This window comes from Crotalus tigris, unplaced genomic scaffold, assembly GCF_016545835.1.
Source record: "Crotalus tigris isolate CLP2741 ecotype Arizona unplaced genomic scaffold, ASM1654583v1 scf7180000024339.11422700, whole genome shotgun sequence".
Taxonomy (NCBI): Eukaryota; Metazoa; Chordata; class Lepidosauria; order Squamata; family Viperidae; genus Crotalus; species Crotalus tigris.
The window spans coordinates 8840049-8853707 of record NW_024100509.1 but is presented as its reverse complement, the minus strand read 5'-3'; the positions used below and the strand labels follow the sequence as shown (position 1 = coordinate 8853707).

The window sequence follows — 13659 nt, the reverse complement described above, 5'->3', positions numbered from 1 at the left end:
TTGTAAAAAGTCTTTTCCATTTTCAGTGTTGTCACTCCCTTTTCTGATTTTTTCCTGGGTCTATTGGTCAATTGGGTCTTCTGTCTTAGTGTTTACCGTATGTGCCGGCGTATAAGACGACTTCCGGAAGCGCTAAAATTGGCGCCAAAGACGGGGGTCGTCTTATATGCTGAGTCTTTTCCTGTTATTTTCTGCATTGTTAGTTCTTTGGTTGTAGTCAAGTTCTGGATTTGTATATTTAAGCTGGCATCTTATTCCTTTATGTTGCATCTTATTTTGTCACAAGCTGAAAGAATGGTTTTGTGCAGAGCTTTTTTTGTCATAGAACGCCCAGAACGGAGTCCCAGCACCTTTTTTGGATGGAACCTTGTAGGGTAGGCAAGGCGAGTTGTATAACATGCACCTTTTTTTTTTTTTACAAAAAAAGCACTGGTTTCGTGTATTGATTTCAAAATGGAAAGGATTTTTTCCTGATCTTCATCCATATTCTCTTGATAGTATGTTAAGCTGAAGACTTTAGAATCAAACATTAAAAATAGTTTTTTGTTTTTTATAGCTGGTTATGGGACATCTATTTCACGTATTATAGGTGGTCTTTATAGTAGAAATTGTTTGTCAAGTAAGAGTTTATAGTCTAAGGTATTCCATCATCTCGTATGCTTCTCATGTAAAGAAATAGGAAAGCAATTCCCCAAGTATAGCTCTGGAAGTCAGTAGCAGTTTACATTCATAGTTCAAACAGGCCAGACATGCCGCCCAGAAGTTCCTTCTTTTTAGCTGGATTTTTCACAGGTGGTAACTGTCAAGGTCAAGGAATTTTTTTTCTGGAGTCTGGGCTTCAAGCCAAGTCTCTTTTAGGCAATAATAAATTGTAATACCATACTTCATCACGAGATGTCACCAACACCGTTTAAAGCTTTTTAAGTCCAAAATGTTTATGATAGTTTTTCAAGTCTTATTTCTTTTTTAGAGAAAAACAAATGTCTCTAATAAGAAAAAGAACACTTTTAGTCCCCAAGTTTCAAAAGCATATACATCCAATTAGATTAAAATAGTTTTTTTAAAAAAAAAAGTTTTATTGATTTTCTAGTTTTACATTTAAGTATTAAAAAAGCAACATGGCGGCTGGGTTAATCAATAATTCAATAACATACAAGTGTCTTTAGTACAAATCTCAAACTACCACATTAAATATTTCCTTTCTTTCCCCCTTAGTATTTACTGTCTCATGTTTAAGCTAATATAATTCTTATTATATCAATTAAGTAAAAATAACATTGTTACATTTATCAATAGTTTTTAGCTTATACATGTCCTAATTGCTATAACATTCAATCTTTATAGACAATCAATATCCTGTAATTAGCTTTTCCCAATTTTTAGTTTCCCATCAATATTTAAATTTAGCATTTAATATTTATAATTTCCAAGGTTTTAGGTAACCAAAGTTTCTTTACCACAATTCATCACAAAATCTAATGTTCAAGATACATGTCCTATCTATTTGAATATATTCTATTTCTCACCATCTTACATCATCTAATTGATAATACAGTATAACATTTTTATTTTCTACTAATTCCCAAATGTCTTAAATTTAATGACCAAAATTTCCCTTATTTCAACATCAAATACTTCCTCTCTTTTTCTCTTAATATCTACTATCTCATATTTAAACTAATACAGTTCTTATTTTATCAACTACGTAAAGACATGTTTATTACATTTATCAACATTTTTAGCTTATATATATCTTAATTACTTTTATTCACTCTTTATAGACCGTCAATATCCTATTTATTTATTTTCCCCAATTTCTAATTTCCCATCAATATTCAAATTTAACTTTTGATATTTATACTTCCAAGTTTTAAATGACCAAAGTTTTCTTTATCTCAATTCATAACATAATCTAGTATTCAAAGTAGACATCTTGTCTGTTTGAGTATATTCTATTTTAATTAATAACATAACATCCTCACTAATAAATCCAAACGCCAATTTTCTTCAGCCTTATTCTAGCTTTCTTTCTTTGCCAACTCGCCTTCCATGTCCGTGGTTTTAAATCATCAAATAGATCTCCCTCTGTTACTGTATAAATTATTTGAAATAAAAGAGACCCTGGAAGGACTAACAAATCGTCTCTCTATTATTCCATCTCCCCATAATTGTCCTGGATTGTTTATCTTCCCTTCGGTCTGTTCTTCTTTTTGCTCCTCAGATTTCTTCTGGTTTATATAGAAAGTCTTTTCCATTTTCATGTTATCAGTCCCTTTTGTGGGTTTTCCATTAACTGTATTTGTTGGTCCCTTGAATCCTCTATCATAGTGTTTGATTGTTCCACTTCTTCTATTGTGTTTTGCGTAGTTGATTCTTTAATTGTAGTCAAAGTTAGGGTTTGAGTATCTAGGCTGACAACTTGTTCTTATAGTTGCTCTGTTTCCCCTGAGTAGTTAGTCACCGCTTTTCTTAGAGGGTGGGGTAGAAATTCGCTTCCCTCTCTCCTCACAGGGGGAAAAATATTTTGGGTAGCTTTTACAGGAAAAAAATACTTAAAGTCTTAAAGAGAGGATCAGATCTCACCCAGTTTCATCCGTGTTACTTTAAAGGTGCTTGGTGGTGATTTTGACTTTGGTTGTCAGCAGCTTAGTGATGGGCCATATTGCTATGGTCGGTCTTTCCCCCACCGGTTTGGAGGGCTTCCTCGGATCAAATGAAAGGGCCGCTGCTATCCTGCAATCAAGCAGGGGTGCCCTCCTTGCTCGTCACCCCTACAAGGTGACTTTCAACCCTTTTCAGGGTCCTCCAGTGGGACGAATTTGGACACTAAAGACGGAGCTCGTCTTCCTGTGTCCACGGGCCCACGATGGCAAACCGGAAGTCTACTATTAATGTTCTAGTATGGTTGGATAGTGTTCACTTTTTTTGCTCTGATGCTACATAAAAGATTCCTAGTTCTAGACCACAGAGCAAGTCTCTTAAAATAAAAGCAGCATCAAAATGGGTTGATGCAAAAAACAAAAAAGATAAACTGATAAAAAAAAACTTAAGGCATGCCCACTCTGACTCTGCTGGCAGCTTCTGATGAGGTGCTTGGTCCTGCTGGCAGTTGGCAAGGCCAGGCAATCCTTTTCAGCAGTGACAGAAAGAAGATAGTGAAGGTTGACAGAAGGGGCAACAGAGTTTGGATGGCCAAAAGGGCAGAGAGTGTTGAAGCAGTGGCAAAAATGGCAGAGTAGGAGAAGGGTCAAGTCCTGGCCTAACAGCTGCAACCAAGACTATCGAAAATGCATTGCTAAGTGGTGTGGTTACGTGATATTTCACCTAACAACCATATTGCTTAGTGATGTAAATTCCAGCCCCAATTAGGGTTATTAAGTGAGGACTACCTATATTGCTGTGAATCACAGGTTCTTAGTTCAGATTTACTGTCGTCCCCAAACACATTAGGTACCCTTAGATATGCAACTGTTTCCCAGCCTCATCTATGTTTTTATAAAAGATGGATCTGTGACTTTCCCTAAACTTGGTTACTAGAATAACTACCAATAATTTATGTAACACAAACAGAATTCTTTATATTGCTATATTTATTTATTCATTAAATATTATTTTTAACTATTCTAAGAAATCTTTCAAATACCTTAGGATTGGGGTTGGTTACAGATGTAAAATTCTCATCACTGGGTTTATCACATCTAACTGGGATAACCCGGGATGATGCAGAAATTATGTCTTCAGCTAATAGTTGAAAGTTGTCTTCTTTCTTTTTCCTCAACCAGCGATATACAAACAAGTTCAGAAGAAAGAAGCTGCTTTCGCCTTTCTGCTAATGGAAATACATATTCTTTAGCAAGGATCTTGTAGTTAGTCAGTCTGGAGAGGTCTACACCATCTGAGGTGCGTTATCAGGTTACAAGCCAATCACAACAGAGACCAATTGACACCAGAAATAACAACTTAAAATTCAGTAACAGGATAACAGAATTGGCAGGGACCTTCAAGGTCTTCTAGTCCCACCCTCTGCTCAAGCAGAAGACCCAATGTCATTCTGGACAAATGGCTGTCCAATCTCTTCTTAAAAACCTCCAGTAATGAAGCACCCACAACTTCTGAAGACAAATCATTCCACTGATTAATTGTTTTCACTGTCAGGAAATTTCTTCTTAGTTCTAGGTTGGCTCTCTCTTTGATAAGTTTCCAACCATTCTTTCTTGTCCTGCCCTTAGGTTCTTTGGAGAATAGGTCTCTTCTCTGTGGCAAATATTGGAAGACTGCTATCAAGTTACCCCTAGTCCTTCTCTTCATTAGACTAGACATGCCCAACTCTTGCAACCATTCATCATATATTTTATCCTCCAGTCCTCTTAATCATCTTTGTTGCCCTTTGTTGTACTCTTTATAGAGTCTCAACATCTTTTTTGTATTGTGATGATCAAAACTGGATGCAGTATTCTAAGTGTGGTTTTACCAGTGCAATATAAAACTATACTAGCACTTCATGTGATCTTGATACTATCCTTCTGCCTTTTTGGCCTTTTTGGCATCTGTAGCACACTAATGGCTCATATTTGAATTATTGTCCACTAGGACTCCTTGATCCTCTCACAGTTACTCTGTTGAACCAGGTACCTACTGTACAATTTAGAGTTTATTAAGATACATGAATGGGATTTGGCTTTAAAAAAAGATGGTGATTAGTTCTCAAGAAAACGCTAGCTTAAAGAAAACTGCGGTTTGAATATATACTAACTGAAATCAATCCTCAAACATCCTTTGAGTCTAAATTCAGGAAATTCAGAAATTCAGAAGAACAAAGCTGCAACTCTTCTGTGGCTATTTCATAGAGGGATGGGGGGGGAGGGAGAATTCTTGCTCAGAATTCTTATGCTGTAGTTTTATTATACGCATAGAATTGCTTTACAGTTGGGAGTATGTTGCTTATTTAACAGGGATCTCTAAAGCTTACATTGGTAGACATGCCTATTACCTTACAGAGACCATATTACTTTCTGTTATATTGCAATAATTAAATATACTTTGTTCTTCATTTCTTCAGTTGCTGCATTTTGTGGAATCTGATTGTTCCCGTCTAGAAGCATTTTTGAAGTGGAAGCCTATGGAATCCCTTTATTGGCATTGGATGGTATAACTCAATAATGTGGTCTATCAAAAGTGACATACTTTCAGCCAAGATTAGTTTATAAAAATTCCCTCTACAAAACTGAACAAAATTATCAGTGTAGCTATCAGTTAGGAATTTGTCAATTGCCTAATTCTTGTTATCCTTCCTCGCAGGGGACAGTTTTAGATATGGTAACAGAAGATACCCAGAACCAGACTGTGTGTTACAAGGGCTGTCTTTTGCCAGGTACTGCCCTGGGATGCCATGGTGTCAGCAGAATTATTGAAGAACTTGACAAATGTAAGAAAGATCTTCTGAGTCTGTGCCAGGAGTTATGTGAGCATAGAACCCTCAGGAAACTGGTTTGCTATGGGAAGGTAAGATCTGTTAGAAATCCAGTTGGGATTAAGACTTCCTCTTTTTTGACTTCTAATGCTAATCTGTTTTCAACCTTCTGGGTGGGAAGTTTAAGCTATGGTTTTTGCTAATGAAGGAATACATTTGCGTACATTCAAGATTGTGACTTACTAGCATTATCAAATGTATGTGCATACACACACACACACACATACATATATATATACAATTTATACAATGTATAGTATAAATTAATATAGAGTGTTGAAAATGAACTTACAAAGCTCCAATATTTTGATACCTACTAGTGTCAATACAAACCTTCAATAAACTGCACACCTGGATAGAAAATAGCCCTAGAAAGTGGGCAAAAACAATATGGCTCATGATCATAGATGCACATCTTAGATTAAACAAATATCAGCACACTATGGCAACCCTCAAGGAGCAATTAGAACAGGCCATCACACCAGAGTACATAGAAAGGTTAACAACCACTATCAACTACTTCCCAGAGAGATGCTAGAAAAAGAAAAATCACATTACAAAACAAATCCCAGAATCAAGAGGCACAAGAACCCAAATAGGTGGTCAACATATCCAACTGTCTGCTAGCTACCGCAGAACACAATATTCTATAAAAATGCCTCAATGATAACATAAATACTACTGATTGGGGCTTTTTTTTGTCATAGAACGCCCAGAACAGAGTTCCAGCACCTTTTTTGGATGGAACCTTGTAGGGTAAGCAAGGTGGGCTGTATGACGTGTGTGAGTTCTGTATGACGTGTGTGAGTTTTTTTCTACAAAAAAAGCACTGCTACTGATCAACTAGAATTCTTTGCAGCCTTAGAAGGAGCATTTAAAACCAGAGAGATCCAAGGAAACATCAGATAAACCATTATACCACAGAAAACAAGAACAAAACTAGCTGCAGCAGAGGACATATCAATCTTCCAAAATCTAAAAAAGGACCAGATTATCATCATCCTACCAGCAGACAAAGGCTGAACTACACTTATGGACAGGCCAAAATGTGAAGAATTACTAGAAGACAAGAAATTTACTCCTGGTGAACACCAATCCAATGCAGAAACTAGACAATTAGAACAAGAGAACTCTCAGTGATCTCACCAAGAAAGGCTAAATTAACAAAGAGGAACAGTGGCATATGAGAAGCAGTGGATACATTCTTCCATGCTTCTATGGATGCCCAAAAAACCATAAGCCTGACATATCTCTCCATACAATTTTATTATTACCAGGGACCCCATCAATAATACAACAGAAGAATTAACAAAAAAAGCTTGGGCATCTCACAAGGGGAAGTAAATACTCCATCAACTGGGGGTGTTAGCAACTCCATCAACTCCCTATTGTAGGAGAGGTGATTGGGAAAATACTGGAATGTGCAGAAATGAATAGACTAACAATGACGATTAAAGATAAGACAGAGTCAGACTACTATGAAATCTGGGGAACTTTTTATGATTGGCTGAAAAGAATACGGTTAAAAGATAGTTAACATCAATTTAGATGGAATAAGAAGGAGCAGTTAAGGAGGGAGACCCAGGAGACACAGTATTGAATAACTGGAGGTTGTATAAATATTTATAGAAGCATATACTGAGAAGGTTAGATAAATAGAAGTATTAATGTAAGAGAAAATTAATCTTATTGTATATAATACAGATAGGGAAATTTGGAGAGAGGAGTTGCTCAGACATTACCCCTGAATTGTATCTGAAGAGGGATGAGGGGGAAGAAAGGAGAGGAGAGAGAAAAGAGTAAAGGAGGGGGGAAGGAAGGAGGAAGGTTGGAAGAGAAGAGGAGAAGTGGGGAGAAAGGGGAGGAGAGTGGTGAAGGAAAGAGAAGAGGAGAGGAAGAAGAGGGAAGTAGGGAAGAGAAGAAGGGAGAAAGAAGGTAGAGAAGAAGGAGTGTGGATACAGTGAAAGGGGAAATGGGTGAGCAACACCAAAAGTCATGTGTATGTATTTATTTCATTTTATTAAAAGTATCTTATATATAAGAATGTAAAAAGAATGTATGTTAACATCTGATAAATATCACGGTATATGTATGGGGGAGAGTTTGGAAAAATAAAAAAAAATTAAAAAAAAAACCTCCTTATTGTAGTGCCTCCAAAGAATCAAGGATGTGACAATAGATGAGGCTGAAGTTATGGTCTCATTTGATGTCACAGTTTCACATCCATAGATCCAGAATTAGCCAAAGAATCCATGACACCATTGGTGCACAGGACACCTGATCTAACCAAATACACCAAGATTAAAATATCCAGAATCATGGATTTTATCAACCTCTGCCTAACCACATATCTTCAATTTGATAATCAAATGTATCAACAAAACAAAGATACTCACATGGACTCAAACAACCCAAAATATGCATTAGGTATATAGATGATACCTTTACCATAATAAAAAAGGTCCAAGTAGAGAACACAAACAAAACCATTGACAAAGGAATACAATTCACAAGGAAAGAAGAAAATAACAATATGCTACCATTCCTGGATATCCTTAGCAGAGCCTGTGATGGCAAATTAGCACCACAGTCTACTGAAAAGCCACTCACACCAGCCAAGTGCTCTGCCACCAAAGTAATAACCTCTCACAAGAGAAGCTGTGTAAGAATACTATTTAGTCAAGCACAAAACACTGCAGCAACTCTGAACATCAAAAAAAGGAAACAGATCATATTTACAACATCTTCCAACAAAATGGATATCTAAGCAACTTCATCAAAAAGTGCCTGACCCAATATAGCACAATCAGCACAAGGTTCAAAAAGGATAACACTGCCATACATCAAAAATATCTCAGAAACCGAGCCAGCTTAGCCTAGCGGTTCCTTCGCAATCTTTGGACAAAAGTCCAAAAGGATTTAAGAGATTGGAAAAAATTGCAATTGTCATTGTTGGGGAGAATTTCAGCTGTAAAAATGAATGTTCTACCAAAGTTTCTTTTTTTGTTTCAGATGATACCTATTCTTAAAAAAGAGGCAAATTTGGAGGAATGGCAAAAGGGTATCAATAATTTTATATGGGCCGGGAAGAAACCAAGGGTTAAATTTAAGATATTACAGGATGCTCGAGAAAGAGGGGGACTTAAGGCACCTAATTTGAAATTATATTATGATGCAGCCGCCCTAACTTGGTTAAGTGATTGGCTTAATTTAACAAATATGGATATTCTTTTTTTGGAAGGTTGGGATTTAATATATGGTTGGCATGCATATTTAATTTTTAATAAGAAAGTTGATCGGACTTTTAAATCACATATTTTGAGGAATGCCTTACTTCGTGTTTGGAAGAAGTATTATTATAGATTAAATTATAAAATACCTATCTGGGGGATTCCCAGACATGCAATTGAGGGAACTTCTAAGGGGACAAATTTTGATAAAATCTCGTACAAAGAATTGTTAATTTGTTCTGGTTCGAATTGGCATTTGAAATCCCTAGATGTATTAAGGCAGCAAAATATTCTACAGTCATGGTTTCAATATTTACAAATAATGGATAGATGGACTGTAGACAAGAAAGAGGGAATAACACTAGAAGATAGACAATTGGTTATTCAGATTAAAAACCAAGGTCCGGCTCATATAAAAAGAATATACAATGTTTTATTAGAGTTAGATTCGGAAACAGAATTGGTTAAAGACTGTATGATTAAATGGGCTCAGAATATACAGGAGCCGATCTCATTGGATTTATGGGAGACAATTTGGATAAGAAATGTTAAATTTACACAAGCTCAAAATTTGAGAGAAAATTTTTATAAAATGTTTTATAGATGGCACTTAGATCCTAAAAAATTATCTTGTATGTATTCCAACATACAGCCCAAATGTTGGAGATGTGGCAATAATGATGCGACATACTTTCATATTTGGTGGAACTGTAAAAAAGTAAAGGCTTTTTGGATTATGATTTGGTGGAACATTCAAAAGATTTTTAGAAAAAAGATAAAGTTTACTCAACTATTTTTACAACTATTTTTACTTGGTATTTTTGTTGACTTAAATGAAAAAGAAACTACTTTGATGTTGAATTTATTAACTGCAGCAAGGTTACTAGTAGGTTTATATTGGAAGAAAGATTCTTTGCCTACTTTAGAAGAATGGATATTTAAAGTATCTAGTTTTGCAGAAATGGCAAAAATTTCTGCTTATTTAAAGGATCATACACAAGAAAGATATATTACTGTATGGGGAAGGTGGATAGATTATATTCAGAAAAAGTATGGAATTAAAAAGTTTCATTTATTTTATGAATGAATATTAAATATTATAGAGAATTGTTTTATAGGTTATGGAGTTAAAGGTTAATTATGATATTTTTTTCTCTTTTTTCTTCTTTTTTCTTAATTATTATAATTTAAATTTTTTTTTAACCCTGTATTCTGCTCTGGGAAGTGAAGGGAGGGGGGTTGGGGGTGGGAGGGAGGGTAAGGGGGGGTTTTCTCTATTTTAAAAATTTTATTGTATTTTTATAAATGATTGTATGTTTTAAAAAATAAATTTTCAGTTAAAAAAAAAACAACAATCAAAGAATAAAGACAATAATTTCTTCAAAAAAAAAAAAAATCTCAGAAACCACCAACATTGCATCAGCATAATATAAAAACAATTAAAGCCTTCCAAAACATCCTAAATAAGCCAAAAGATCCAGCAGCCCCAGAAGAAAAAATAGTAGTTATCTACAACATACAGTGTAAAAACTGCAACAGCTACTATGTAGGACAAACAGAACATTAGCAGAACGCACCCATGAACACCAACTAGCAATCAAAGAAATGATGAAAACTCTCTAGTTTCATCCAAAACAATATTTTAAAGCCTTCACCAAACATCAACTCTGTGGACAGATATATTAAGCTCACAGGGGAAGATGTTAAGGAAAACAGTTGGGCTTTCCTGGACTGTGCAATACACTTTAAGAAGACAGAGGCCTTAACACTGAAGTTTACAGAACCTCCTCCCCCAAACAGAGAGAGGGAGAGAGAGAGAGAACAGTTTTTAGATTTTGATACTTACCTCCCACTGGAGCACAAAATGGGAGTGATCAGAACCCTACACAACTAGGCTGAAAGTTTGCCTACTTGTTAAGAAAAATAACTAAAACACATCCAGGAAACCCTCAGACTTGTGGCTATCCTAACTGGGCCTTAATCAAATTAAAAAAAAAAATGAGCAGGAGCTCCTCCATAACAGACAACGAAGACAACAACAAACGAAGCAACATTGTCATTCCATATGTTGCAGGAATATCTGAAAAACTCAGGAGGATTTTCAACCAACACAATATACATGCACACTTTAAACCCAAGAATACACTAATGCAGAAGTTTCTCCACCCTACCCTAAACACCCAGAAACAAATTGAGCAAGGTGATATATGCAATAAAATAAAATGAGACATATGCAGATCTGAACAACCACTTCACAAATGCATGGCACAACATAATTCTACCTCACTTAAAAAATAGAAGGATGAAAACTTTCTGATTCTAGAAGTCCAGGGGCCCAAAATCCACAGCCACTCTGTTTTTGAAGAGTTTTAAGCCAGAGCTTGTTCTTCTCCATTTAGGTCTTTACAACCTTCAGACACCAGGCCTTCATCAGCTTAGTGAGGGATAGATATACAATTGAGTATCATCAACCTACTAATGATACTGTACTCTATACTGGCAGATGGTCTCCCAATGATTTCATGTAGCTGTTAAAGAAAAGTGCAGAAAAATAGATCCTTGAAGCACCCTGTAACAGGGACTAGACTTATCACCCCAACAAACTTCAACTGGAACCCACCATGGTGAAAAGAGGAGAACTACTGCAAAAAGGTCACTCCCATTCTCCTAACTTGATACAGTAGAATACCATAGTCAATGGAATCAAAGGAAGCTGAGAGTCAAAGAAGGCTAGGGTAGATGCATTGCACCCATCCTGAGCCAATCAAAGGTCATCCACCACTGCAACCAAAGCCATTTCAATGCTATGATCCAGCCTGAAAGCTAACTGAAATGGATCATAGATGGATTGTAGATCATATACTTCTTCCAGATTTCTTATTGTTATGAATTACTGTATTTGGGAGATTGCTCTTGGAATTCTGTCTACCACCCTGACTTGTATCATTTGGGGTGCAGAAATATCTTTAATAAATAATTTGAATAACTTTTAAATCTTGAAGTTTTAAAATGAATCCTGGAAGCTCACAGAACACAAGAGATGCAGAGTATAAGCACATAGGCTCAATCTTAATAAATCAAGTAAATAAACATTGCATTTTCATTTATGTAATCTCAATAGCTATACACGATTTTGCATTAAATACTGCTATACCCATAAATATACCTCCATGTTGTGTGGTGGGCATCCTTTGCTCCACAATAAGAACAGCACACAATATATCTCAGCATACATTTTTAACTTTCCTATGGCAATGAATTTTTAAAACAATAGTAACTAGCCAGACAGCAGAAATTTTTCAACTGTAAACTTCTCTCCCCCGCCCCCGCAATCATGTTGTTCCCTCTGCAAAGCACTACCTCATCCTCCATCTTATTTAAACCAATAACAGCAGGGACATGATGGTTAGGGTGGAAGAAAGGAAAAAATAGCTGTCCTAATACAGTGTCTGAAATAATGTGGTTGAAAACTGCCAACTAATCAGAACACAAAAGTAATTTATTCAGACTTCAAAAACAGTCAACTCTGCATATTTTATTTTTTTCTATAAACCCTAAGGTGGCAATCAGTGCATATTACTAAAAAAATATGTTACCTTTGCTCTGATATGATAATAGGAAATTATTATAACTTCATAATGTATGTTTTGTATATCTTTATTTTTAATTTTATTTACTTATCAAATTTAAAACTGCCCATTTTCCTCACAGAGGGACTTCTGTTTCTGAATGCTAGGTGCAACAGCCACAAATTATGCATATCTGAAAATTTCAGATAGCAAAAAAGTATTGTGTATAAACAGAAACAGAACAGAAGAGGAAACATGGCACCATTTTTCCAGTAATCAGAATTTGTGGGGGCTGGGGTAGATATGATGGTATCTATGCCATCCTTGCAGTTGTACAGTCTACATTTACCAATCTAATTACAATTTCCTTTTTATAGGTCAGAACAAGGCAAGAAAAAGGAGAGGAGGATTTCTGCATGGCTGTAAGAAAAGTACAAGAAATTGTGGAGCTGAAACTCTCTGATCTTAAGTGCAATAATAGTACCTGTAGAAGCAATAAACTGCATGATCCATATAGACTAGTTTATAAGAGAAAGTGTTTAAAGGACAGTAAAATGAATACTATTAGAACATCGGCACCTACCAAAGCCATTAGAGAAGGAATCACTGTCACTGATGTGATCAGCTTTCTAAAAAAGAAAGAAGCAAGATTGAAGGCACAGCTAAAGCAGCGACAAGAGGAAGGTGGGCAGAAGATTCATAAAGCAGCAAAGAAACTTGGTGAAGTGCTTTTCATCCCACCAATAAAAACACAAAAAGCAAGAATAAGTGCAGAAGTTGACAAAGTTCACCACATTTGAAAGAACACTTTGGGATCGCTTGAAATTGCTAAACTCCATTGTTGACATTTATTTCTGTCTTCTGAATGCAGCTGCTGGTCCTTTAGGTTTATTATGCACCTTCTCATTTTGAAAGAATGAATATGTTTTAAATGTGCTACATATTAATGTAGGCTATTAATGAGCAGGAGGCTAATAATGAGCAGGAGGCTAATATTCACATCTTTTAAAATTATTTTATCTTCTCAGGTAGGTATGTAAGTGTTGGTGCCCAGTTTCAGTTTAGCTAGAACAGATTTCAATACTACACTAAACTTTCATACTGAATATTTGGAGAAGAGATGTGTAAGTATAAGAATGCTGTATATTTAGCACCATCTTCAATAAAAATATTGATGAAGTAGTACTTGACATGCTGATTATCAAGCTTGCTAAATGTTGCACATGTGGCATGACAATGGACATTTTAATTAATTTGAATGCAAAAGTGGAAAGCATCCTTATCAAATTTGCAGAAGTTATAACATTGGGTAGGATAGCTGGAAAGCAGAAATAGAATTCAAAATAATTTCAGTATGCTGGAGAAATGGCATGAAAGTAACAAATTCAGC

At 35.6% G+C, this 13659-nt stretch overlaps 1 protein-coding gene across 5 annotated transcripts in view; it reads left to right on the top strand.

The window, feature by feature from the left end:
* TEDC1 (tubulin epsilon and delta complex 1) overlaps positions 1–13459 on the top strand; it is a 59507-nt gene extending 46048 nt beyond the window's left edge. For 3 of the 5 annotated variants that reach the window (XM_039326031.1, XM_039326033.1, XM_039326032.1), the window contains 3 exons: positions 5060–5146; positions 5299–5502; positions 12647–13459. In XM_039326031.1, the coding sequence (XP_039181965.1) occupies positions 5060–5146; positions 5299–5502; positions 12647–13069 (714 nt within the window). In that variant the 3' untranslated portion in view covers positions 13070–13459. Of the gene's footprint in view, positions 1–5059; positions 5147–5298; positions 5503–6177; positions 6236–12646 lie in introns of all 5 variants that reach the window. The other 2 variants (XM_039326034.1, XM_039326035.1) reach the window with 2 other exon arrangements.
* The last annotated feature ends 200 nt before the right edge of the window (positions 13460–13659 follow it).